The sequence below is a fragment of the Ambystoma mexicanum genome, chromosome 3q (assembly GCF_040938575.1).
Source record: "Ambystoma mexicanum isolate Mex_15411 chromosome 3q, UKY_AmexF1_1, whole genome shotgun sequence".
In the NCBI taxonomy this organism is placed as follows: domain Eukaryota; kingdom Metazoa; phylum Chordata; class Amphibia; order Caudata; family Ambystomatidae; genus Ambystoma; species Ambystoma mexicanum.
The window spans coordinates 580,724,332-580,747,889 of record NC_090926.1 but is presented as its reverse complement, the minus strand read 5'-3'; the positions used below and the strand labels follow the sequence as shown (position 1 = coordinate 580,747,889).

Here is a 23,558-nt window from a genome sequence, read left to right as displayed (position 1 = left end):
GCATATTAAAACGGCAATAGGCCTTAAGCAAGGATGCAATTTGGCGGCCACTTTTTTTTAATTTGTACATTGCTGACCTGGACAAACTATGGGAGGCAAATAATCTGTTCTCTGTAAAAATTGGAACTCTCCAGCTAAAGTGGATGGCCTTCGCAGATGATATTATATTATTTGATCCCACACCAGCTGGGTTACAAGCGAAGCTATTGCTTTTTCAAGAATTCGCAACCGCTCATAACCTTAGTCCCAATCCTGCGAAAACAGTTAGTTATCCTTAGATTCGGAGGCAAACAAAATATCAAAAGATATCAATGGGAGCTTATGCAAATCAAAATTCAATGCTCATTGAGCGCTACTTTGGGCTACAATATATCCACACAAAATTCAATAAAATATTGGACTGACCTTATTAAAAATAAGTCATGACCTTTATTATCTCAACTAAAATTGATCTACAGAAAACATAGTAAATTCTCATTGATACCTATGATTGAGTTTTTAACTTTAAAAATCGAAGCTGTTATTTTGTATGCCACAATATGTGCCTTATCGATATTTCTGACATCTTGGATACACGTCAAGGCACATTGTTGAAATCTGCCATGCATTTGCCAATGTCGACTCCCAATTCGGTATTAAGACATGAATTAGGGCTGATTGCGCTATCATCACATTGGAAATGGTGCCAACTATCAGGATACGCTAAGATTTGCTTCCTGCAGAAAAATTCCATGTACATGGAATTTAACGCATTGTTGAATACCTCTTCTTCCTTGTCCTTCAAAACTTATCAATCAAATATGCAAAGAATATTGAATGATTTGAGTATAACAGCTGACGATAGATACTTTCGTCCTGCCTTTGCAAAAAAAAAAGCTGTTTGAAAAGGACTGGAGATGTACGATCGAAAATATACAAGCATATAAAATATACAAAGAATATGGCGCATATCTTAAACCACGGTTTCCTAGATATGACCATGTTGTTACATTAACATGCAATCACACGAGACAAGCTTATATATGGTTCAGATTGAATCTATTTCATACAAGAGAAAGGACAGCTAATTGGTCCAGTTACGCAGGCTCAAACACAATGAATTGCAGATTTCCTTCTTGTAATGAATCAATTGAATCAATGAAACATCTTATTCTGGAATGTCCACACTTCAAAACGGTGAGGACTAAGCGACTCTATAGGTTTGTAAATGTGGACTTTGAAGACTGTTTGCAACTATTGTGGGCACGCATGATGCAGGCCATGTATAAACCTCATTGGTAAGCTTCTGCAAACACATTGAAAAGGAGCTATTAAAGTTTAAGTAGAAATGTCATGTACGTCTCAACAATTTGTAACCTTAACGTTTTAAGTAGAATTTTTAAAGATTGCTGATCTATGTCTGCCTTTTTTTTATGATGTTTTGTAAAGGTTCTGCAAAGGTATTATATTTTTGTAAATGAACCAAATACAAATAAAAAAAAAAAAGTATAACCCCGATGACCTCTAGTTTTCAATTATTTGAAGAAGAAAAAATTCTTGCCTAGCACTCCCACCCAGGCCTTTGGCACTTCGGAGTGAGGGAGTTTATTACTTCTGCACTCACTCGCTCTCCATGAGCCCCTTTTGAACATGCAGTGAACAGAGGAAAGTGGGTGGAGAGAACTGAGAGCAAGAGTGGATTGCAGCGTGAGCTCTGCTATCATTGAACAGGTTAACTTAAATGGCTATTTCTGCTACGCGGGTGTCAATTTAATTAGCAAATCTACAGAACCGCTTACTTTATGCCTTGCGACTAGTCCGATGGTGCAAGTGCATGACAGGAGAGAAGGAGGGGAAAAGGACATACCGGACTAAGCTTTGTGACAATCAGATTGGTTTATGATTGTTCATCTCTAATCTGCCTATGCACAAGTGTTTCGGGCACAACCAAGCTAGAGAGGGGAGAAGAGCGAGGACAGGACAAACTATCTTGCTAGGCCTAGTGTATTCAAGGTCGTGCAAGTGCCAGACGGGAAGTCTGCATTAATCAAGAAGGCTTAATCCATACATTAATTGAGCACTGTTTTAGGTGTACCAAATCTAAGAATATGTAGTTTATCTGCTTTGTTTTCATTTTATTTTTTATTTTTTACAACTAATTATGCATGTTACTCTCATCCAGAAAGATGATTCACAGTACAACCCAATGTATATTCTCATAATTGTGATTTTCCTTAATAAATAGTTTCACTTTTGGTATGGATTCATTACACTGACACCCACCTTCTCGCCTGTCTCTTCCAGAGTCTTCCTCTGATGTCTGATGTCTGTCTTTCTACGATCTGCCTCCACTATTGTTACTCTTCCCCTCTCCACTACTACTCCACCCCACCTTCTACTTTGTCATCTTCCTTTCTCCAGCATGGGGTCTGTCATGTATTCACATGCTCATGAATATTGCTAGTCGTCGAGCTGGTAATCCTTGCTAAAAAACTGTTTCACTTTAGCTTTGAAACTGTATTTCTCCTTCAAACCAATTACTGTCCTCTGGGTCATACTGCCCCAATCCAATGACACTCCTCTGCCTAAGCTCCACCCCTAGTGACCATCTTCAGATTTTTACTGCATGCTTCAGTGTTGGGAATACTCTTGTTGCTCTCTAAGCAATTTCTTTCATATTTCGCATGTTTTTTTGACAAATCTGAAGTGGTTTTTGACCGATTTTTGTTTCGTCCTCAGACCGGAGGACCCGCCATTGGCAAAGATCTACTACATCGTGGATCCTTCATAGAGTTTCGAGAAGGCCCAGGCTTGGGCCTACTTCACGCCTTTTCACCATGACCGAAGAAAAGCGATGCCTTTTCAAACTCTGCGTGAAGTGTGGACTGAGGAATGTGTATGTTGAAGATTGGCACCATAAATGTCTGTATTGCTTGCATCCGGACCATGATGAGGAGTGAAGCAAGGTCTGCAGGTGCTTTTCAAAAAAGACAAACACTGCTACAGCTGGCTGTCGGCTTGGTTGAAGTCGGGTAAGGCCTCTGACTCTGCTTCAGGGCATGGTCATGCTTCACCCCGGACCGGCCGGTCCCAGGAACAAACTCCTTCAGAGAAGAGGTTGAAGTCCTTTAAGGACGTCCCGCTCCCGGGCGTCCAGAAGGAGACCAGGCTGCACAATGTTGATCCCACGCGGGAAGGTCGCATTCACCAACTATTTCTATGGAGAGCCTACCGGTGAGGGGTACTCCCTCTAAGAGAAAGTCTTGTCTCCATCAAAGCACTGCTTGCCATCAGCGGATAAGACATCGAAGGAAAGATCGAAAGGTGGCCCTTCTCTGCCCCCTGTTGGCGACATCATCGGCAGCTCAGCCTGCCAGAACAACTTTGTCAATGACGCCCATGGACACGTCGACGTAGGCTCCAACCACCCCGGCGACGGCCTCTTCGGCCATCAATTCTTCGAAGGAGGGGCTGGCCACGAAGGTTGCGTCCACGTCACAACAGATACTCCTCAAGTGGCACTGCCACCAAGGCGTGAGGCGGCTGCTGCGGTACCTCCGAAGGCCCCTAGAATGGGGACAGCTCCCCTGTCCGCTCTGCCCCAGAAGTCCCTGGAGAGGGGAAGTGGTAAGGCTCCTGCTGACCCTAAGAAGGGTACAGGCCCACAAGCTGCCCCGGAGAAGCCAGTGCAGATTTATATCGGCTCTGATGAGGGTGAGGGTGATCTGCCAGAAGATTATTCGGACCGCGAAGGGGATAATAGACCCATCTCAGTGGGGGGTGCCCACGGAGGGAGTCTAGTTCACTGACTCGACAAAGAAGATGCATCAGTCCTAAACCTCTGCCACTCGTTCCCTTCATGCCTCAAATGAGGGACATGTCGTTGGACATACTAACAATGCTGCACACGCTGGCCTCCGAAATTTATCAGGGACTGCCTCCTACACCGGGCCCTGCACCGTCTAGGAGCCTTCCAAGACTGCAGCCTGGGAGTCCACCCCAGCAAAAGCGCAAGTCAAAGGACCTACCGGGCCCATGGCGCTAACCAACAACTGACTCCAACGATCTCCCCCATTCACCCAGCCCCCCCTGCCGCCTCAGGATTTGACTCCGACTGGGGATCCGGCCACGGGCACGGTTACAGCAGTTACAGACGACGACGAAGCAGATGACTTCATACCAGCAGACTGGGAACCGTTGGGTGCGGATGAAACCCCACAGGGCCTTGCCACCGGATGACGTCGGCTCGTTTCACGCTATAATGTCGAGGCCTCTGAGTTGTTTCATCTGGTAACTGAGGAGACTAAAACGGAAGGATTCCTTTACCAAAGACGTACATTCAGATGGACGACTTATGTCCGTCCTCTTGCTGGCCGATATCTGGGAGCAGGACTTGGCCCTTATGAAGACCTTGAGCACCGCGCCGCCCAAGCGGGATAGACTCAAAGAAATATAGGGTCCCAAACTCAGCCCCCAAGTGCCTGAGGGCCCAGCCTTCACCCGACTGTGGTCTCAGCCGCGGCCAGAAAACAATCGGCAAACCCGTCGTCTTCGTCCATGGTGACCAGGATTGGAATAAACTGGATGCAATGGGGGAGAAAAGGATCATATACACTGCTGTCGGCACCATTAAAGTCGCTAACACCCTCACCATTTTGTCCCGCTATGACCGGGAGCTATGGTATAAACCGGGCCCTATTCTGTATGAGAAGTGTAAACTCTGGCTCTGTGCCAGGAAGTGTAAGTGGCCTCGGACCACACTATTATGGTGGCAGAGACCTTGCAGACACAGGTTTATGCCAAATGGTCAATGGAGTGTCTCTTCTGTGGCAGGGATGCCTCAAAGCCATCAACTTCAGACCGGACGTTCAGTCCAAAGTGTTGGACATCCCATTTGATGGTGAGAAGATTTTTGGCAAGGTAGTTGACGAGTCTCTGCAAGTGATCAAAACGGACACTGAGACGACACGTTCACTGGGTAACCTGCAGCAACATTGGTTGTCGTCCTTTCTTTCCTTGAGAGGAAAGTCCGACATATGGTAGCGGATGACTCGGCGATGCCCAAAGGGCAGGGCCACAACACCGAAACAGGCCTGAACTTGCCATGGACTTGGTCCCCCACTTGTGCACCCCAGTGGGAGGCTGGCTGGTGAGTTTTGTCAGCGCGTGGAAGACCATCCCCACTGACAGATGGTTGCTGGATCTTCTTAGACAGGGGCACACCTTGGAGTTTCAATGCAGGTATCCTTGTATTCCCCCTCTGGCTCGACAAGAACAGCACGTGGTGCAGCTGCTGCATTAGGCCCACGCCATGATAAAAGGGGGTGATAGAGCCCGTTCCCCAGCGCCTCTGGGGCTCCGGAGTGTACTCCAGAAACTTTCTGGTCTGAAAGAAGACAGGAGCGTGGAGGCTGATCCTGGACCTAAGACACCTAAATATGTACCTGAAGTCCAGGATGGTCCCGTTGCAGCACATGCTCGACCAGCTGGAACAAGGCACCTTCTGGCGTTGCTGGATCTGGGGGACGCCTACTTCCACATCCCCATCCACCGGACACACTACAAATTCCTGTGGTTCGTGGTTCGTGGTTCAGGGATGACACTATCAGTTCAAGACTCTCCCTTTTGGCCTGAAGTCGGACCTAAACGTCTTTACGAAGTGCTTGCCTCCGGTGGCGGCGCACCTTCGTCTCGAGGGCATCCACGTCTACCCTTTATCGGGACGATTGGCTCATCCGATCCTGCACGTTGGCGAGCAAACGCACGACTAGGATCGTCTGTTTGTTGACGGAGCTGGGAATTTCCATAAATTATCCGAATCCTGCTTGCAGCCATTGCAGAACGCTCTGTTTCTGGGTGCTCGACTCAACCCAATGACGTGTCTGGCGTTTCCCTCGGATGGGAGGGTGGCAGCCTTCCTGGGTAAGGTACAATGCCTATCAGCGGCGCGGTGGGCTACAATGTGAGCCGTCAAGTCGCTGCTGGGCATGATGTCCTCCTGCATCAACCAAGTCTGCCTTTTCAGACTGCAGATGAGACCTCTCCAGGAGTTTTTGGATGGAAGGTGGCTACAGGTCTTGGGATCCTGGATGGTCAAGGTCACCCTCAATGAGGAGTTTCGTCGGGCGATGCAGTGGTGGGTTGTGCGTCGCGCCGTACTAGGAGACAGTCACTAGAGATAATTCCCTGGAAGGTTGGGGAGCCCTTATCAGGCAGTTACATGCCAGAGGCCTCTGGCTGCCAGAGGAAAAATCGCTTCACATCACTGCCCTTGAGCTTCGTGCTGTCTTCTGTGCACTCAAGTCCTTCCTGCCGTTGCTGAAGGGCAAAGTGGTGAGGGTCTACACGGACAACACCACCACCATGTTCTACATTCTGAAGCAGGGTGGGCCACACTCTCCGCTCTCTCCAAGGAGGACCAGGAGCTGTGGCGCTGGGCCGTTCGTCTTCAGATGTTTCTTGCCCCTTTCCATCTGGCGGGTGCCAAGAACACCATTGCAAACTCGTTCGGCAGGGAGCTAAGTTCTTGCCACGAGTGGGAGCTTTGCCAGGACCAAGTGGATCTTCTATTCTGCGGATGGGGTCAGCCCATGCTCGACCTCTTCGACGGTGACAAACTCCAGTATCGGGTTCGCCAGCATGTTCCTGCAGCCGTAATGCGTGGGGGATGCTTTCTCGTTTCCGTGGGAGGGACCTTTCCTTTGCACCTTCCCTCAGTTCCCACTCCTGCTACGAGTGATCAATCCACTCTGTGTCACTGCAGGATGATACTTGTTATCCTGGCATGGCCAGGACAAATATGGTACCCGGACCTGCTATGGCTGTCAAAGGTGCCACCCATCTTGGCCTAGGCTGGATTGGCTCATGCCTCTATCGAGCTGCACTTGGCCGCCATATCACGTTATACCAGGACACTAGGTAAGCCTTCCATGTGGTCTTAGACTTGTCAAGGATTTCATTAGGGGCCTCTTCAGGACTTTTCCGCCGGTGAATGCTCCGGCTCCAGCTTGGGAACTCAATGTGGTATTGACTGAACTCATGGGGGGGGGGCACCTTTTGAACAAATGCATCGGGTTCCCCTGAAGTTCCTCTCATAGCAGATGGCGTTCTTCGTGGCGATCACCTTGGCCAGGTGGGTCGGGGAGTTCCAGGCCCTGTCCTGCAAGCAGCCATACTTATCCTTCTACACTACAAGGGTGGTACTGCGTACACACCCCACCTTTATGCCGAAGGTGCCTTCTGAGTCCCAACTCGGAGCATTTGGCGTTGCCTGTCCTCTTCCCGAATCTGTCGTCGCCAGCGGAGAGGGCGTTGCGTTTGCTGGACGTTGCTCGTGCCTTTAAGTTTAACGTGGCGCACACAAAGGGTTTTCGGAAGACTTCTCAGTTTGTAAATTTTGGACCTGTGAATCAGGGAAAGACCTTGTGGAAGGCTTGCATCTCCAGGTGGCTCTCAGGTTGCCTCATGCACTGTCATCGGCTGGCTAACGGGCCTCTTCTGGGCCAGCCAAGAGCCCACTCTATCGGAGCCATCGCAGCAACAACAGCGTTTCTCTCTGGTGTGCCCCTGCTCGACATCTGCAGGGCTGCTACGTGGAGATCCACGCACACTTTCACGAGGTTCTACTGCATCGACGGGGATTCCAGAGAGCAGTCCCAGGTTGGCCAAGCAGTGCTATGCAACCTGTTTGCTTGGGGTGATTCGGTTCCAGGGGTGAGTGTTTTCCTTCTGTTAAGCCTTGCTGCCTCCTGTGGTTTTGTATATGTACTGTTGTGTAATCGTTCTTCATGAGCATGTGAATACATACCAGACCCCATGCTGGAGAAGGTTTGTTACTTAACTGTAACTCTTGTTCTTCAGCATGGGTCTGGCATGGATTCACATCAAACCATCCCCCCTTCTCCTCTGCGTCTCGTCTTGGTTCATACCGAGCAGTCTAACAATGAACATAGGAATTACATAGACACACGTGAGGACAATAACACTAACCGAAATATGATATGATGATATGATAAGGCATTTGTAACGCGCCTATACACAAGTGTTTCAAGGCAAAGAATAGGAAGTCAAAGAGATCAAGGGTCAGGACAGAACAGGAAGAAGGGGGAAAAGCAAGAAGACGATAATCTTAAGTGCAAGGGTACTGTTGACTGGAACTGCAGACTATAAACTAAGGACCGGGATCAAGAAACAATGGATTGAACTGTAGACCAGTCCTTGCTATCCCAGTCAAGAGTTTTCTTATTCCTGAACTACAGACTGGTAACCAGGAAACTCGGACTGGAAGCTAAAGCCAGGTAACGCGGACTATGGGCATAGAACAAGGCACTGCAGGCAGGGAACAAGATAATTGGTTGTAGAGATCAAGGGGCAGAAGACTGAGAACAGTAGACTGCAAGCAGGGCTGCAGTGCAGAAAGCACAGAGGTGCAGGGGAGTGTAGGCAGAGTAGCAGGGCTGCAAGGCACAGGGCACTGGAACAGGAGCGGGCTCTGGAAGCAACAGGAAACGGCAGAAATCCAAGGTTCAAAGGGCTGGGAACTCGATGCAAGAGCCCTGTGCTCTTGCAGGCAGCTGCTTAACTACGGACCTGCCCTGTGCTGAAGCAGCCTTAGCAGCACCTGGAGCAACAGAGCTGAAGGTAATCTGCCTCCTCCCTCTCTGGTCTGGGGAAAGTGAAAGCAGAAGACTGCTACATAGGTATAGCCAGGGAATGAGTATTGCCACATGGTGCATTATGGGATATGTAGTTTGTGAAATTAAATGAGGAACATCCAAAGTCTTGCTAACAGAAACTAAAGACAAAAATATGAATAGGTATTGTCTGGAGAGGATTATGGTGATGAATGAGTCCTAAATATTCTGCAATGGGTGCCAATTGGTGCTCCATTGGCGCAATCGTGACAATAACTCAATGAGGGTGCTCTTATTACTTTGCGTTTTTTAGGTTTTGGCTAAAGGGTCACTAATAAGCCAAAACTAATGCATTAGAGTACAGCTATGGAGAAATGGCACACGAGGAGGGACACAGAGCTTGTAGGCGGTGTTTGGTTATTTACCCACCCATTGACTGCCCATGTCCACCACTTCCTGCGCAGAGCACATCATCCTGGGATCTCTGAGTTGGCTTTATCTCCCATCAAACGTTATGCTCCAAGTGCCTCAGTGTTTTTATTTTCTCAAAGCAGTCTCCCGAGAGTTAATGACATAACTGGAGCTGTAAACGCAACGCACTCCTGGTGTGATAAAAATGTAAACCCTTCTGTCTTCGGCCACTCTATTTATAAGGACTGTGTCTTTCACTCCTGTTGAAAACGAGCATTGCTAAAGAAAACCGTTTTGGCTTCTGTGTAAATATTAGCCCAGGTACTCGTACCGCTTTGCAGCTGCTACCGTTGGCAGTGCCTGGCCAATGCCCTTCCCTTGCCTACACACATCAAAAACTGTTGTCATTGCCAATGCTTGTTTCTATGGGAATGTACTAGTTGAACTCTAAAATTACAACCTCTTCAATAACCTTAAATTGGTTTTCGGAGAGTAACATTTAGTGTAGCTAATAGGCGCCAGTGTTGGTGAATGAATTTACAAATTGAGGAGTAAGTTAGGAAATATATTAACTTGTCCTTTTGACTGTTGACTCTTTCTTCTATATCAGATGTTCTCGATCAGTATACGAGGCATGCTTAGTTTCTTAATTACAATCTTTACTAATCAATGTGGGTATCCGCTTTCCAGAAACTGCTGTTTCATGATCTTTGCATGTTTAAAATCGTCATCTTTTTTGTCATGCAAATTCTTCCTATATGGTATACTAAGACATAGATTTTTAGGATGTTGCCTGTGATATTGTAATATATTGTGATCAGTCGATTTCCTATCTGCATCCACCAAAATATGGTCACTCTCTTCAAATAGTAGGAGGTCCAAGAAACCCATTTTAATACGGCTAAAAGTAGCATAACCATTTGTTCAGTCAGTATACGAATACCTCGAGCGACTTCCCTCCCTGGCCAAATCTCCTCAAGAAATCTACACCAATGTTTTTAAATGTGAAAAGTAATGGTTACTATTGTCAATCCAGTTCTCAAAATCTTCCACAAACAAATTTGATTGGGCTTGGAGCAAAGGCCAAACCCACTTCTGTACTTTTTATTTTTTTTGTGTGTTATTTTGAAACTCAACCTGTCCTTCAGATATTAATTATGGGTCACAATTACCCTCCTAAATCACATTAACATACAGAGCCCTAGTATATTTTCAGTTTCTTTGTGGTTGATCTTTTTTAATGTATCTTTCTTCCAGTAGAAATGGCCCTTCGAGTGTTCCTGCAGCGCTGCCTATCTACCTCGTCTAAGACATTGTCAGTACCATTGCCGCTGTCCTACATTACACCTGGTCTTGGAATTCGGACACCTTTGTGTCGCCTCATCTCCAACTATTCTCTTGATTGTGGTGACCTTCGAGCACCAGCTCGCATTCGGACTTTCTCTACTTCTCCTGCCTGCCCAGTTACTTTTAACGTGCAGGATGATGATGACTTTGATGAACGGGTTAAGAAGAGTACCACGCCAGTCATTGTGGACTTCCATGCTCAGTAAGTAGGCTGTGTAGAATTCCTACTTCGTAATAGCTATATGACTGCTGGGAAAGTCCACAGATAGTGATGCCGTAGTAGCAAGATTATGCATGACCACAGATCTGCCACACTTGTTTTTATTCACCTCCTAGTGAAGAAGACCATAGATTGCTGCCCAGAGCATGGACAGGTTGCGGATTAATGGGTTGGGTTCACATTGCCTCCTAAAAAAGAGAAAGCTGCAGGGATCCGAGTCCCATGTATCATTGACACTAGGTGTCCATTATCTTGTATTATTGGCAGCATTTCCTACTACTGGTACGGTCCAGAAATTGCAGCAAAATGGTATTTTAGAGAATTTCAGAACTCTATTTTGTGATTTTTGTTTCTATGCAAACCTGTGTTGATATTACAAAATGTATGTTCTAATTTACTTAGCTAAAACAAATTGGCACATGAATTGACATTAAAGTACTGTGACTAAGTGACCGATCACTTGGCAAAAATATGATTTAAGGGTCTTTTTTTATTTATTAAACCGGTTATGTTGGTAACCAGGGTCTGACTTCACCCGGTATAGCACTTGTGTGTGAATTTGTTTGTCCCACCCTCTCTCCAATCTCCCTTCCACCCTCTCTCCTTAGTCCCAGGGATATAGCACCCAGTTTGCTTTTTGACTAATCCATCCCAGAATACAGGACCCTGCTTTTACTGTCATGTGGCTATCACATTAAAGGAGAGTAATAGCTTTGAATAGATCCAAAACAGCTGCCATTGCTTTGTGCAACCTTCTAGACCATTGATTGTGACCCTACACTACCATGCCATTACAGAAGGGGAAAGACTATATTCAAATCAAGCTTTGCCCTTCTCCCAAAAGGAGCAATCCATCCAGAACTGCTAGGTCCCATTTCTTCTGCATCAGAACACAAGCAAAACTAGATGTGTGTTGTTCTAATTGGGCATAATCGGTGAGGTATAGCATGGGTCTTTAGGCACTAGAAACTCAGGACCCAAGTCTGGGCATACACGTTCCACTGTAAAGGTGTATTTGTAAAGCGCTTATACACAAGGGAAGTGCTTCAAAGCGGGAAGGGAACAGGGGAGTAAAGAGTCATTCTAAGGCCTTGAAATTTCTGAATGATCGAACAGAAATGACTAGAGTACTAGGCCTGACGGCATTACTGCTAGTGCAGTACATGACAAGAGGGCGAGAAAAGGGGAAGACGAGGGTTAAGAACATACAATCCATAAACTACCGTACTAGGCCAACAACGTTTCAGGTAGTGAAAGTGCATGACAGAGTGAGGTGATGGGTGCAGGGGGGGGGAGAGAAGGAGAGATCACACAAACAATAAATACTGTGCTAATACTGGCGAACTAGGCCTAGTGCATTCAAGGTAATATAAGTGCGCAGCCAGGAAGTGTAAGCGAGGGGGTGGCGGGGGAGAGCAAGGGCGCCCAGTCCAGCATTGCACGGGTTAAGTGCAGAGAGGTTACCCTTCTCACAGGACGAATTCCACAAGTGCAGTAGTGGTGAGCAGATGCCTGGAGGCAAGTGCAAGGACTGGCGGGGGAGCCTGGGGCCTGTATGACTCTGGAGGTGCACCAGGCGCCCAGTCAGCAGACGGAGCAATTGGGGAAGAGATGGAGGATGGAAGTAGGCGAGAATGGAGTGGAGATTAGCACCGGAAAGGGAGAGGGAAAGAGGAAGAGAAGAGCAAGGGCTTGAGGAGTTTCCGGAACTTAAGGAGATCAGGTTCAAGATAGAGGGAGGCAGGGAGGTTATTCCAGGGGGAAGCACCTGCAGAGAATAAAGATTTACCCCCAAATCTCTGTTTGGAAAAACGGCTCACACGCAGAGAGTTGGAAGAGGATGAGCGTAGGGCTCTTGAAGGAGAGTATTTAGTGGGAGAGAGTTGCAGATTGTGGGGGACCCAGTCCCAGAAAGCCTTGTGGACTATGCAGAGGGTCTTGAACTGGATCCTTGCAGCCACAGGGAGTCAGTGGAGGGATTTCAACTCCGGTGAGATGCAGTCCCTAGGCTTGAGGCCAATGATGAGTCTTGCAGTCCTGTTCTGGATTAGTTGTTGAGGTTGGAGAGTAGAAGTAGGAAGATTCTGAAAGAGACTGTTGCAGTAGTGCAGTCTAGAGAGGACCAGTGCTCTGGAGTGGGTCAGCCTCTGTGGGAAAGTGAGAAAATGTAGAATACTTCAGGAGAGAGTGGAGTTGAAGATGACCCCCCAGATTTTTTGCCTCACTAGTGGGTGAAGGCGCAGGGACATGCGGGCTGGCCAGAGTGAAAGGGGCAGCAGGAGTCCCAATGAGGACGATCTGGTTACTATCACCACAATAAGGAGTGTTGGCTGGAATGTTTTCAATAAATTGGAAGCTACAAGCTGTGCCTCCATGGGTGTGAAACCTGTAGCTATCTAGATGTTTTGGACTCCAACTCCCATGATCCCTTTCTATTGAATATGCTGGCAAGGGCTGATGAGAGTTGTATTCCAAAACATCTGGAGGGACAAAGGTTGCAGACCCCTGTTATAGACTGTAGTATTTCAGCCTGTCTTGCTATTACAAAAGGGGAAAGATCATGTGCAAGTCCAGCTAGGTCAAACCCCAAAATGGGCCATCCAGCCCAATTGCTAGGCGCATACCTTCTGCACGAGGTATGCCAGGTTGATCAGACTGCCTAAGGATGGAGCGCACTGCTCGCTATGCATGGTGGACCCTTCAACCTAGTACAGGGGAAAAAAAAATATTAATTTCCAAATGATTTATCCAAACTTCCTTACAGTTAAATATATTGTCCCCTTCACATATAATCCTGAACAAGGCATTTCTGGCAAAAAAAGTTTTTGCTCACCAAGTCAAAGTAATCGAACCCCTCCACATGATTCATTGCAAACTGGATTTGGGGCAGTCACAAGACATCCATTGCCCATTTTAATGTAGCTTCTCTTGTGCATCAAGTATAAGCATTTTGTCACATTCTCAACATATGCTGCACTCCTATTTCGTTCAAATTGCCAAGAATTTTTGTGCAGGTTCATTATGGTGGGTATGTATCTGTGTTAAGCGTGAATCCTGTGATATCCATTTGCACTGCTGACTCCATGATATGCTGACTATACAATTTCTGATGATGCCTTATCATTAATTGATCTCCATAGTAGTTATTGCTGGTTTGGATCTAATCATGACTTTATTAATTATACAATGAAATCCTAAGTAACAGCCCATTCGTATACTTGCCACATTCTAGGTGTGAGGAAAAATAAAGCATCTTCATATCCGAGTCCATGTATGTTGACCATGTAGCCTTTCAATCCCTTGAGTATTCCCACATAAATTCATACCAAAACCATTTTCTATTTAGGTTCTCTCATTCTACCTGGAGCTCATGCATTTCCTGCAGAGATGCAGTGTGTGCTACTTGTCTCTTTAAGAAAGAAAGCACCTGTATCCTTATGAAAAAATACCTACATACCTCTAGTACATACCTCCGGTTAATAGCTCACAATCTTCGCAATATTCAGTTAAAAGGTACAGAACATCAGTATGGAAATTAGAGGCATAATAAAAGCAAAGAAGCTACTTACCACCATTCTTAGACCTCCACAACCTGAGTCCTGCCTGCACTCCAGGTGACATTAGCTGGGTATCTGCAGAGCAGACAAGAGAAAAACATGTTAGATTACAAAAGGAAAAGACAAATCGTGAACCCCAAGTAACCATCTACTGATTGGGGAAGCCAGAAGAGAAGCAACCTATAGGACAGTTTGGGGGTGGGGGGTGGTGGTGGGTGGAGGTGGCTGCAGAACCATCACAAACTATTGATAAAGAAGAAACCAACCATAAAACTGAAATGTTGGGACTTTTAACACTGCAGCTGGACTGAGTTGTTAGCTAAGTGAAGGAACTGAGTTAAGCCGCTCTATACCCATCCACACCTTGCACCAAGGTAAAGCCCTTATCCTTTGGTTATTGGGTGACATATCGGAGGAGAACGTGGGTCAGATTACTTACGGCCCCATTTGTTTTGCGGGACTCGTCCAGGAGGAGTGCCATCGGGGAGTGGGCTTTCATCGCAAATTTCACCCATCTCTTCCACCCTAATCGCATCAGTGCACCTTCCTGAGCCATTTGTGATTGTAGCGGGAGTGGTAGGAATCTTCATCAGTGAACTGCCACGGTTCCCCTGCAAGACCCAGGTAGATAAGTTTTATATTCATGCACCTTGACTTTGCCCATTCCTCCTTGTACTCTCTTCTCTTTCCTTTCTCTTATAGCTTCAGCCTCAACTTAGTCTAACTTCCCTCCCATACCCCCTATGAACCCCTAAAACACAACACTCCCATTCCCAAAGGATCTGCAACCTAGTCTATATCCCTCGCTTACTGCAAAACATCTGCTCCTCTCCCCAACCTCCTTTTAAGTCTTTCACTCGGCTCTTGAATGCACAATCCCTCTGCAACAAGTCTTAATACATAACTGACCCTTCGACTTCAAATTTCACCTCTTGCTATCTTCGTAATCTGGATCTCCCCCTCATGGTTCTGCTACATTAGTGGATCTCCACACTGACCCAGTTACCTTCTCCCACTCTGTGCCTTGTTGGGAAGGGTTGCGGTGTAGGGGTTCGTTATTAATGAAGTCCTGTATCCAATGGAATCGTCGTGGATTAACTGGCGTTGGCTTCCTCCCATGTAGATCGGTGCCAGCAGCGCTAGCCGATCCTGACCCTGGGGGGAGGTTATATGAGGGAGGATCAGACCATTACCGGGGAGATGCCATGGATGAAACGCAGAACCCTGCCCCCTTTCCCATGAGGAAGACCCTCTAATACCCGAGTTGTTAATGGCCTATTGTCATTCTAGTCAAGCCCCCACATTTATTTAGAAAATTCAGTTTTATTGAAATATTTGGGTTATGACATTAATAAATTATATAACCAGAGAAATAAGATCAAATGCATTCACAACCTTTCCCCCTTCCCTCTCTTCCCCCCTCCGTCTCCCCCGTCATGGTTCTTGAAATAAGTTGCGGCCAGGGGCCAACACAGTATAGTATGATATCACCAATAATGGATAGTCCTCGTGTAAGCGCTCAGAACGCCGGGCCCGGAGCACCAGAATTGAGGCCTCCGCCTCTTCAAGCACCCCCAATCCCTGGAATAGGGTCCGCTAAGGCCAAAGTCCAAGTCAAATGGTAGCTCTGAAATGTTTTAGTACTCAGGTCGCCCTTCCATATTTATCAAAGAAAGGGAGCCATGGGCCCTCGATATTGGTTTTAAATTAATCAATTAGATGGGTAAGGAATTCCATGTTGTATATGGCGCGTAGTTTAGCAACCCACTTCCTTTACCCCGGAGGTTGTGCAGCCTTCCACCTTTGGGCCCAACACCACCTGGCGGGCACCAACCTGACCTGTAACATGTGGTCATGTGTTACTTTCGGGCCTCCCTCAACTTCAAGACCAACCATGGGGATAGAGTTCTTTCCATTCCGTCCACTTCTTTTATCCAAGACAGGACCTTACTCAGTAGGTTTGTGCCACGTGACATTTCCACCACATGTGTACATAGTCCCCCCCGCTCAGTGTGGCATTTCCAACCGTGTGGGTCATAGCCCTTCCTCATCCTGGCTAACCTCTGTGGGGGGTAATGCCACCTGTGGATCAGTTTCAAGGCCTGGTGGCGATATTGGGGTGCTGCTGTAGGGCGATTGGCTTGTCTGCACATTTTGATCCACCTCCTGTCCGTGATGGACGCACCTAGGTCCTTTCTCCACTGTACCTGGGCGGGGGGGGGGATCCCTCGGGGTGGACAACAAGAGGCTATAGAGTCTAGATATTACCCCTTTGGTCCCCTTATGTGTAATCAAGAGTTTCTCGAAGTCTGTTAGGTCCCTCCTGAGAGTGTCTCCCCATCTATTTTCAGTCCGGGCCCCTTTCAGTTGCAAATATCGGAATGGTGAGAGGTTACTCGGACCCAGGAGCTCTTTAATATCTCTGAGGGATATGAATACTTCGCCCACCCAGAGCTGCCCCGCCCTGCACTGGCCCGTTTCATACCATTGTTGGAAAGCTAGAGGTTTGTCGATCCCATCCATAAGTGGAGGAGCCCAAATACAGCTAGGAGGCGAGGGCTATATCGTGAGCCATCTAAAGTAACCTCCCTCTTTCCATATGGACCATAGTACCCCCCCAGGACTGGGTGATTCAGGATACTCCTTGGGATGCGTGCTTTGGGGACCCACAGCCATTCGTTGAGTGTTACCGGGGAGAAAAGTTTGTTGTCCAGTGCTAAGTGGTCTACCAGGATTCTGCCTTCTGCCTCCACCCGCCCGGTCGGTTCTGTCAATCAAGACCGTCCCCTCACCCCCCCCCCAACCGAGCCCCCCACCCCCGAGTCATTTCCAAGGACAATCCTGATGATATCCTGCACTTCCCCTCCAGGCCCTCCTCAGTCTCCCCTTCCGGCTCAACCAGGCCAAAGATCTTTAGGTTATTTCTCCTCTCACGATTATCCATATCGTCGACCCTCAGGCGGAGGTCTTCTTCACGGCGTTGCATCTCCTTGAATCTAACCTCCATCTGTGGCTCAAGGAGATCGGTGGAAGTTTGTTTGTTTTCGACCCCCTTCTATTCGGTCTTCCAAAGTAGAGACCTTTGCGGTGAGGTCGGCCATTTTAGCCCCCATGTCGGATCTCATCCCACTTATTTCGTCAAGAATCGTTTGGATACTGCCCTAGATAGCATGCATGTCTGGAGTCTGAGTGGGGGGGGGGATTCGGTTTCCATGTCTAGGTGCCCTGGTGTAAATTAATATTTCACTAGTCTCCTTCCAACTCATGGGACCCAGTTCCCCCTGAGCGGCCGTGGCTTCCTCACGTGTTTTCGTGGTGTCTACCCACCACCAAGGGTTGTTCTTCCTCCACCACCGCGGGCCATACCCACCGTCGTGCAGCCGGTGCGCCCCTGGACAATGACCCCCCCCCCCCCCAGAATGTCGGTATTCACAGTCACCCTCTGGCCTTATCTCACCAGCACTCCTATTCCCCACCTCTCAAGCTGTCGAGGTGTGATCGCCGGCGGTGCATAGGGTTCAAATTAGTGTCCTGGGGCTGATCAGGTGCCCCCTTTAATTCACCACTCTTGATTTCTAGTGGGTCTTTGGGTTCCAGGGTCGAGGGTTCTCCGCTTGTTCTCCTATGTGTGTCCCCCGTGTAGTGAGGAGGGGCAGTGTCCCCTGAGGGTTGTCCGTGACCCCTTTCCTAGGACTGGTGGCACCTCTGTGTTGGGACCTGGAGGGTGGGGGACCAGGTAGGGGTCAGCCTGGGAGGCGGGCTCGTGGGGACCCACCTGGTCGCAGCAGCATGCGTGGGTGGCCAGAGGCAGTTCTCGATGACTCCAGAGAGCTGGGGAGCCGGTCTGAGGTCTCCTGCGTGGTCTCAAGGGCAAAGGAGAGTCCCATGTCCTCCCCACTTCTGGAGCGGACCCCCAGGGCAGTCTGGGATATGAGGATCGAGAGGGGAACGTCCCGGGCGCGCTCCCGCGTCAGCCCGGTTTAGCAATACTGTCTGCCTGGGTGAGCTTTAGTGTTCCGGGCGATGCTGCTTGATTCCCTCCTGTGCCCCCTATAGTGCCGCTCCAGGGAGGGCCAGGGCGTGCTCCTGCGTCGGCCCGAGTCAATGGCGGGGCGATGGCACCTGGGATCTTGCGAGCCCCGTTGTGGAGGGCCCAAGGGGGACCCGGGCGTGCTCCCGGGTTGGCCCAGGCCGGTACCCCCGTCCCCCAGCAGGTGCGGGGAAGTGAGCAAGGGCAGCGCTGGCCCAGATGACTTGAGGGCCGCGCGGCCCTTCTCCCCACCGCCTCCTGGAGCGGAAGGCAAGACAGGTCACCAGAGATGGCCGCACCAAGGTGGAGGTCCCCGGTGGGGGGCTGGCTCCCCAGGTGTACTGTCCAGAAGGATCGCGGTCGGGTGTGCAGGCGGTCACAATGGGACATTGGGCTCCTCCTCCCTCGGGCCAGTGATGAGCTCCGCGACGAATCTCCTGTGCCCGCTGCGTGGGCGGAGGGAAAGTGCCGCAGACTGCGATGAAATATCTCGGCGCTGAGGGGGCCTCAAATCGCAGGAGAAGGACTGTTGGACTCCTCAAGGGTTCGGACACCCGATTCTCGTGGTGTCATGAGGATTAGGAGATTACTCTCGGCATAAATCTGCAGATTTCCCGGGGCCGTGCAGGGAGCGTTAGGATCAGGCTGCCATCTTGCCTGCGCCCCCTGGTGGCCTCCCAAGCTCCCACTTTTGACCGCAACACCTTTTGTTTTATGTGCCTTTATGTGAAATGTCTGAAAAAAACCATGAGTTCAAAGTCCAAAGACATCCATGGACTCCAACTCCCATACCCACTCAGGTACTGAGACGAGGAAGAGGAGGATGATGATGAGGGAGTTTATGCAAAGTGATAGGAGCTCGAAGTGCAGCATGCAGACTGTTTTTCCAAGTCTTCAGTGTGCAGGATATTTAATGATGACAGCCACACTTCTGGATCGAGCAGTCCAGGAGAAGACGCTGCCACCCACGCTGAGGCTCACGAATGTGAGGCACACAGACAGGTCTGGCGGAACGGAGAAGGCCGCTGGGACAGGAGGAAAAACTCTGCGTTCGAGCAAGAAGGGATGTGGTGATGCTGGGAGCCAGGAAGGCGCTCCCGGCCGCTGGAATAGACGGTGTTCTCCAGCCTGTCCCGAAAAGGAAGGCTGGCGTGTGACCGCAGAGCCATGCAGGATATTGGAAGATCGTCTGCCCACTCCAAAGTGGAAAGCGGGTGACGGAGTCACACTGCAAAGGTGCAAACAGAATCTGAGATGCTGGAAGGAACCAGTGAGTCTGCCCAGAGCAGCTGGGGACCACGGGGCATTCTGACAAGCGTGTCAACAATTTGTTTGAATGGTACGTAATTACTGATGCAGAAAATACGCAGTGTTTGTTTGGATTCATTCAAGTACAAATTCAACGCCCAATAAGAATGTTTGAATGCAGATGAGGCAAAGTACAAAGGCAAACCCCAATCAAATACAGATGCATGAGATGCCGGTGTGCTGAGAAGTTTGAGCAAATGTTACCGTAAACAAATATACCAAGCACCTCACCGTATATGCTATTCTGGTATAACCAAAGAAATGTGAAACGCATAAATCATGGCAGGCCATTACACCAAGCAGTTGAAATAGTGTCAAGATTACCAGCCCATCTGCAAAATTACACAAAATTTTACAGAAAGACTTACAGAACTAGTTTGAACAAGAACAGAGTCCAATGAAGACACAAAGGAACTGTTGGCTAAAGAGACATTTCTGCCATTCTGTTTAAGAATCCAGGGGAAGGGGGACCACCCACTGGATCCAAGGGTCTTTACCTTGGAGAACATTTTCGTTGGAGTTATTCTTGTACTTTTGTATTTTGCCAGCATCAAGATAGACTTTTTGTTTATAGTGTGAGGGTCCGGATAGGATGTTTTGGACAGCAGGACGGTTTTCCACTTGCTGACATCCTGACGCAGACAGATCCTTAGTTTTTGGTTTCTAGGTAGGGAAGTTCCTCTTTAGGATCGGGCCAGAGAGGCATTTTCCCAACCCACTTCAAAAACATGAACACTTTGAATTCGGCTTTCATTTCTGACCTCTCATATATGGTGTCAGAGGTGGGATCGGGCCCGGTTGACATAAACTGGGGAACCCTTAGGTTTGAGAAACTCCGTAACCGAGCTTCCGATTCATCCATTGCCACAGAACACTATGATGTGACTTATGCAGTAGCAGAAGGGAACGGATTCAGGACTGGGTTTTAATACCTGCAGACTTGGTCCTCATTCCCCCTCCTGGAACCTACATAAGATATGCCTCTTAAGTTGGGTTTAACCTGACGGTATGGCCTGGACGTGCTAATACTAATGCAAAATAACGGCAAATAGGCCTCTCCAATCAAGGTGGGAGAGAGAACAGCCCAAGTGATTTTGGGAACTGCTCTGTTCCCTAAACTCCAGGAAGTTAAGACCTCTAGTAGAACCAAAAGCGGAACCAAGGGTTTTGGGGAGGCAGACGTAGAGCCTCACGTTCCACCTGAGGAAGAGGCAGCTCCACCTCCTATGATGGAGGAAGAACTTGAAGTCCTCCCCGATTTAGCCTTTTCCCAAAGTAATTATCCCTTGCTTGCCGAGTCTTTTCTTCCGGTCTTACCCGAGAGGAGGGAAGGAAAAAGGGTCGACCATTTTCTTTGTCTTGAAGACCGGGCTGTTGTATAGGGGCCGGGGGGGATAATGGCCCTGATGGTATCCCCAGGTCACATGTTGTGGTGCCCAAAAGCCATAAGAAAATTGTGCTGTAGATCTCCCATTCCCACCTGACAGACATACATTTAATGACAGCCAAAACCCAGATACAGTTCCTGAACCAGTTCTTTTGTTCTGGGATATACGCAGAGGTATATAACAATACAACACAACAGATTCTCAAGCAGTTAAGTCCATTTTTTCCGAGAGTTGTGTTTTCAAAGGGAGGATAGCTCGGCGGCAACGTGGTCGCCTTGGGAGCAAGACGACACGGAGCAACACAGGTATGATCCCCTGGGTATTAAGGGCCTTATAAATAGCCTATCATATCGTAACTTAACAGACCAAGGATCTACCTTTTGAGTAAACTCATGTCAGAGGTAAAGGAAATTATTCAATTTCGACTTTGCATACTTCTATATATCACCCTCAAACTGATGGATTACTTTAACGATTCAACAAGCATGTCGTAAAGAAACTAGTTTAAATTGATGGAAAGAATTGGGATGTTATGACACCATGGTTCCTTTTCGCTATTAGGAAAACACAACAATCCTCAACTGGATGTTACCCATTTAAACTTTTATGTGGGAGAGTTTTGCGAGATGTCGTAGACATGTTGCGTGAAACCTGCGAGGAGCGAGAAAAAGCTCCTTTACCACTCTCTCAAACTGCACAGCGACTAAAAGAGCACATGGCACCAGTACAAATACTCGGATTCCCTCTGACTTGGCTCAGAATCAAAAGGAGGACTCAATTGACCTCTTAGAACAGTTTTCAGAGCGGAACCTGGGAGAGTAAAAGGGATATAGAATTATATTTGTATGTACCCCTTCATTCCCCCTAGAAAAGTGGTACATCTGAAGCCATATCAGATACTTGAGACTAGAAAAGGCATACTTGAAGTGGAATTAGAAAATATGATTAGGGTTGATATTATCGAGCCCTCTCAAAGCCCCTGGTCATCTCTGATCACGTTAGTCGCCAAGCCAGATCAATCTTGGAGGTTCTGCATTGATGTCAGGAAGGTAAATGCAGTCTCCCAAGTTGATAGCTACCCCATGCCCAGAATTGATGATCTTATTGATCGATTGGGGTCAGCCGTTTACCTCTCCACGATTGATTTGATGAAGGGGTACTGGCAAGTCCCTGTTAATCGAGCAGATGGATAAACCGCTTTCTCTACACCCTGTGGGCTTTTCCAATATAACCTACCAAGGCATAAAATAAGCAGTGTTGCATAGCAATTTGCTATGTAATTCTGTAGGTTTGCTAATCAAATGGGCACTTGTGTAGCAAAGTTAGCTATTTAAGTTGCCCTCTTCAATTAAAGCACAACTCTCCCTGCATTCCTCTCTTGTCCCCTGTGCTCTCTTCTCTGTTCACTTCAAGTGCTAATGGAGAGAAAGTGCAGCAGTAATCACCTCCTTCACTCTTAAGTACCAAAGGCATGTGAAGGAGCGCTGGGCAAGAATTAATTTTTCAAATAATTGCAAACCAGAAGTAATCAGGATGATACGTGTATTAAGCTTTCAATATCCTGTCTGGCAAAAACCGCTATGTGTAAACTTTATTTCGAAGGGATTATGTCCTCCGACGTATTCCTTATCTATGATAATTGTATCTCCAGCTTGCTGGCCTCGGAAAACTTTTTTCCCAGTAGAGCGCTGCACGTCGACGTCCGTCGAGTAGGTGTTCCTCGACAGCCACCGTATCGACGCCGACGTCATCATGCCCATAAATAGCCACACGTAGCGTCCGTTGCTCAGTTCCGTTTTTCCGTGCTTCGTGTGCCTCGGAATATCGTTGCTCAGTTCTTCAGTCGAAATATACTTCATTATTCCTCGAATACCGACTCGTACTCGATGGCTTCCTCCTCCGACCCGACGACTCCTCGGTCCGGCTTCAAAAAATGTCGAGACTGTGGGAAGAAAATGTTGTTGACGGATCCTCACAGAATCTGTTTGTGGTGTCTGGGAGTCGAGCACCAGTGTTCGGAGTGTGAGGAATGCTTGTCCATGATGGCGAAAGCCTTGAAGGAGCGTAAGGGCAAGCTCGAGAGAGGGAGGTCAGTTAAAACTTCCTCGAAAGTTTCCGAGGTAGAGTCGAGACATTCGTCTCCTCATCGTCGAAAACACTCTCGTTCTAGGTCTCGAAGTGGCTCCCACCACTCGTTGACATCTAGACACTCGAAAAAGAGACGTAGAAGATCCCCTTCATCGTCTTCTTCTAATTCCCCTGAAAAAGTACCTTGCCCCACAAAACACAGTTCTCAGGCTGAGTAGGAGGAATTCAGAAAAAAGATGCTAAGCGTCTTCGAGAAAGCGGCCTCGACCCCCTCGAAGACAGCTGAGGGTGATACCCCGGGTGAAAAGCCCAAAAAATCTAAACGCCGCGAGTCGAAGCACCCGGCGAAAGAGTCTACCCGAAAGCGCCACGGGCCATCGGGAAACAAAAAGGGTCTTCGACGCCATCGTCGAAAGTCCCCTCGAAGCATAGATCGACGCCGTTATCGCGGGGTTCTTCGCATCCGTTGATCGAGTCGACGCCGACATCGACGCTGATAAAAGAAAAACCCACGGCTACTTCACAGCCAATGGCTACTTCACAGCCAATGGTTACACCGAGAGCCTCCTACACGACGTCGAACGTCGTCGACATCCT

The 23,558-nt window shown here is 48.1% G+C and overlaps 1 protein-coding gene and 1 long non-coding RNA gene across 6 annotated transcripts in view; one reads left to right on the top strand and one right to left on the bottom strand.

Annotated features, from left to right (window-relative positions):
- Positions 1–23,558, bottom strand: part of LOC138582762 (uncharacterized) — a 448,281-nt gene that overhangs the window by 150,409 nt on the left and 274,314 nt on the right. The window contains exon 4 of the long non-coding RNA XR_011305074.1: positions 14,160–14,222. This is a non-coding gene — a long non-coding RNA (uncharacterized lncRNA). The remainder of the gene's footprint in view (positions 1–14,159; positions 14,223–23,558) is intronic.
- The window catches only part of TXN2 (thioredoxin 2), a 238,807-nt gene that overhangs the window by 52,897 nt on the left and 162,352 nt on the right, over positions 1–23,558 (top strand). For 3 of the 5 annotated variants that reach the window (XM_069654376.1, XM_069654380.1, XM_069654379.1), the window contains exon 2: positions 10,284–10,572. In XM_069654376.1, coding sequence (XP_069510477.1) covers positions 10,286–10,572 — 287 coding nt within the window. In that variant the 5' untranslated portion in view covers positions 10,284–10,285. Of the gene's footprint in view, positions 1–10,280; positions 10,573–23,558 lie in introns of all 5 variants that reach the window. The other 2 variants (XM_069654378.1, XM_069654377.1) reach the window with 1 other exon arrangement.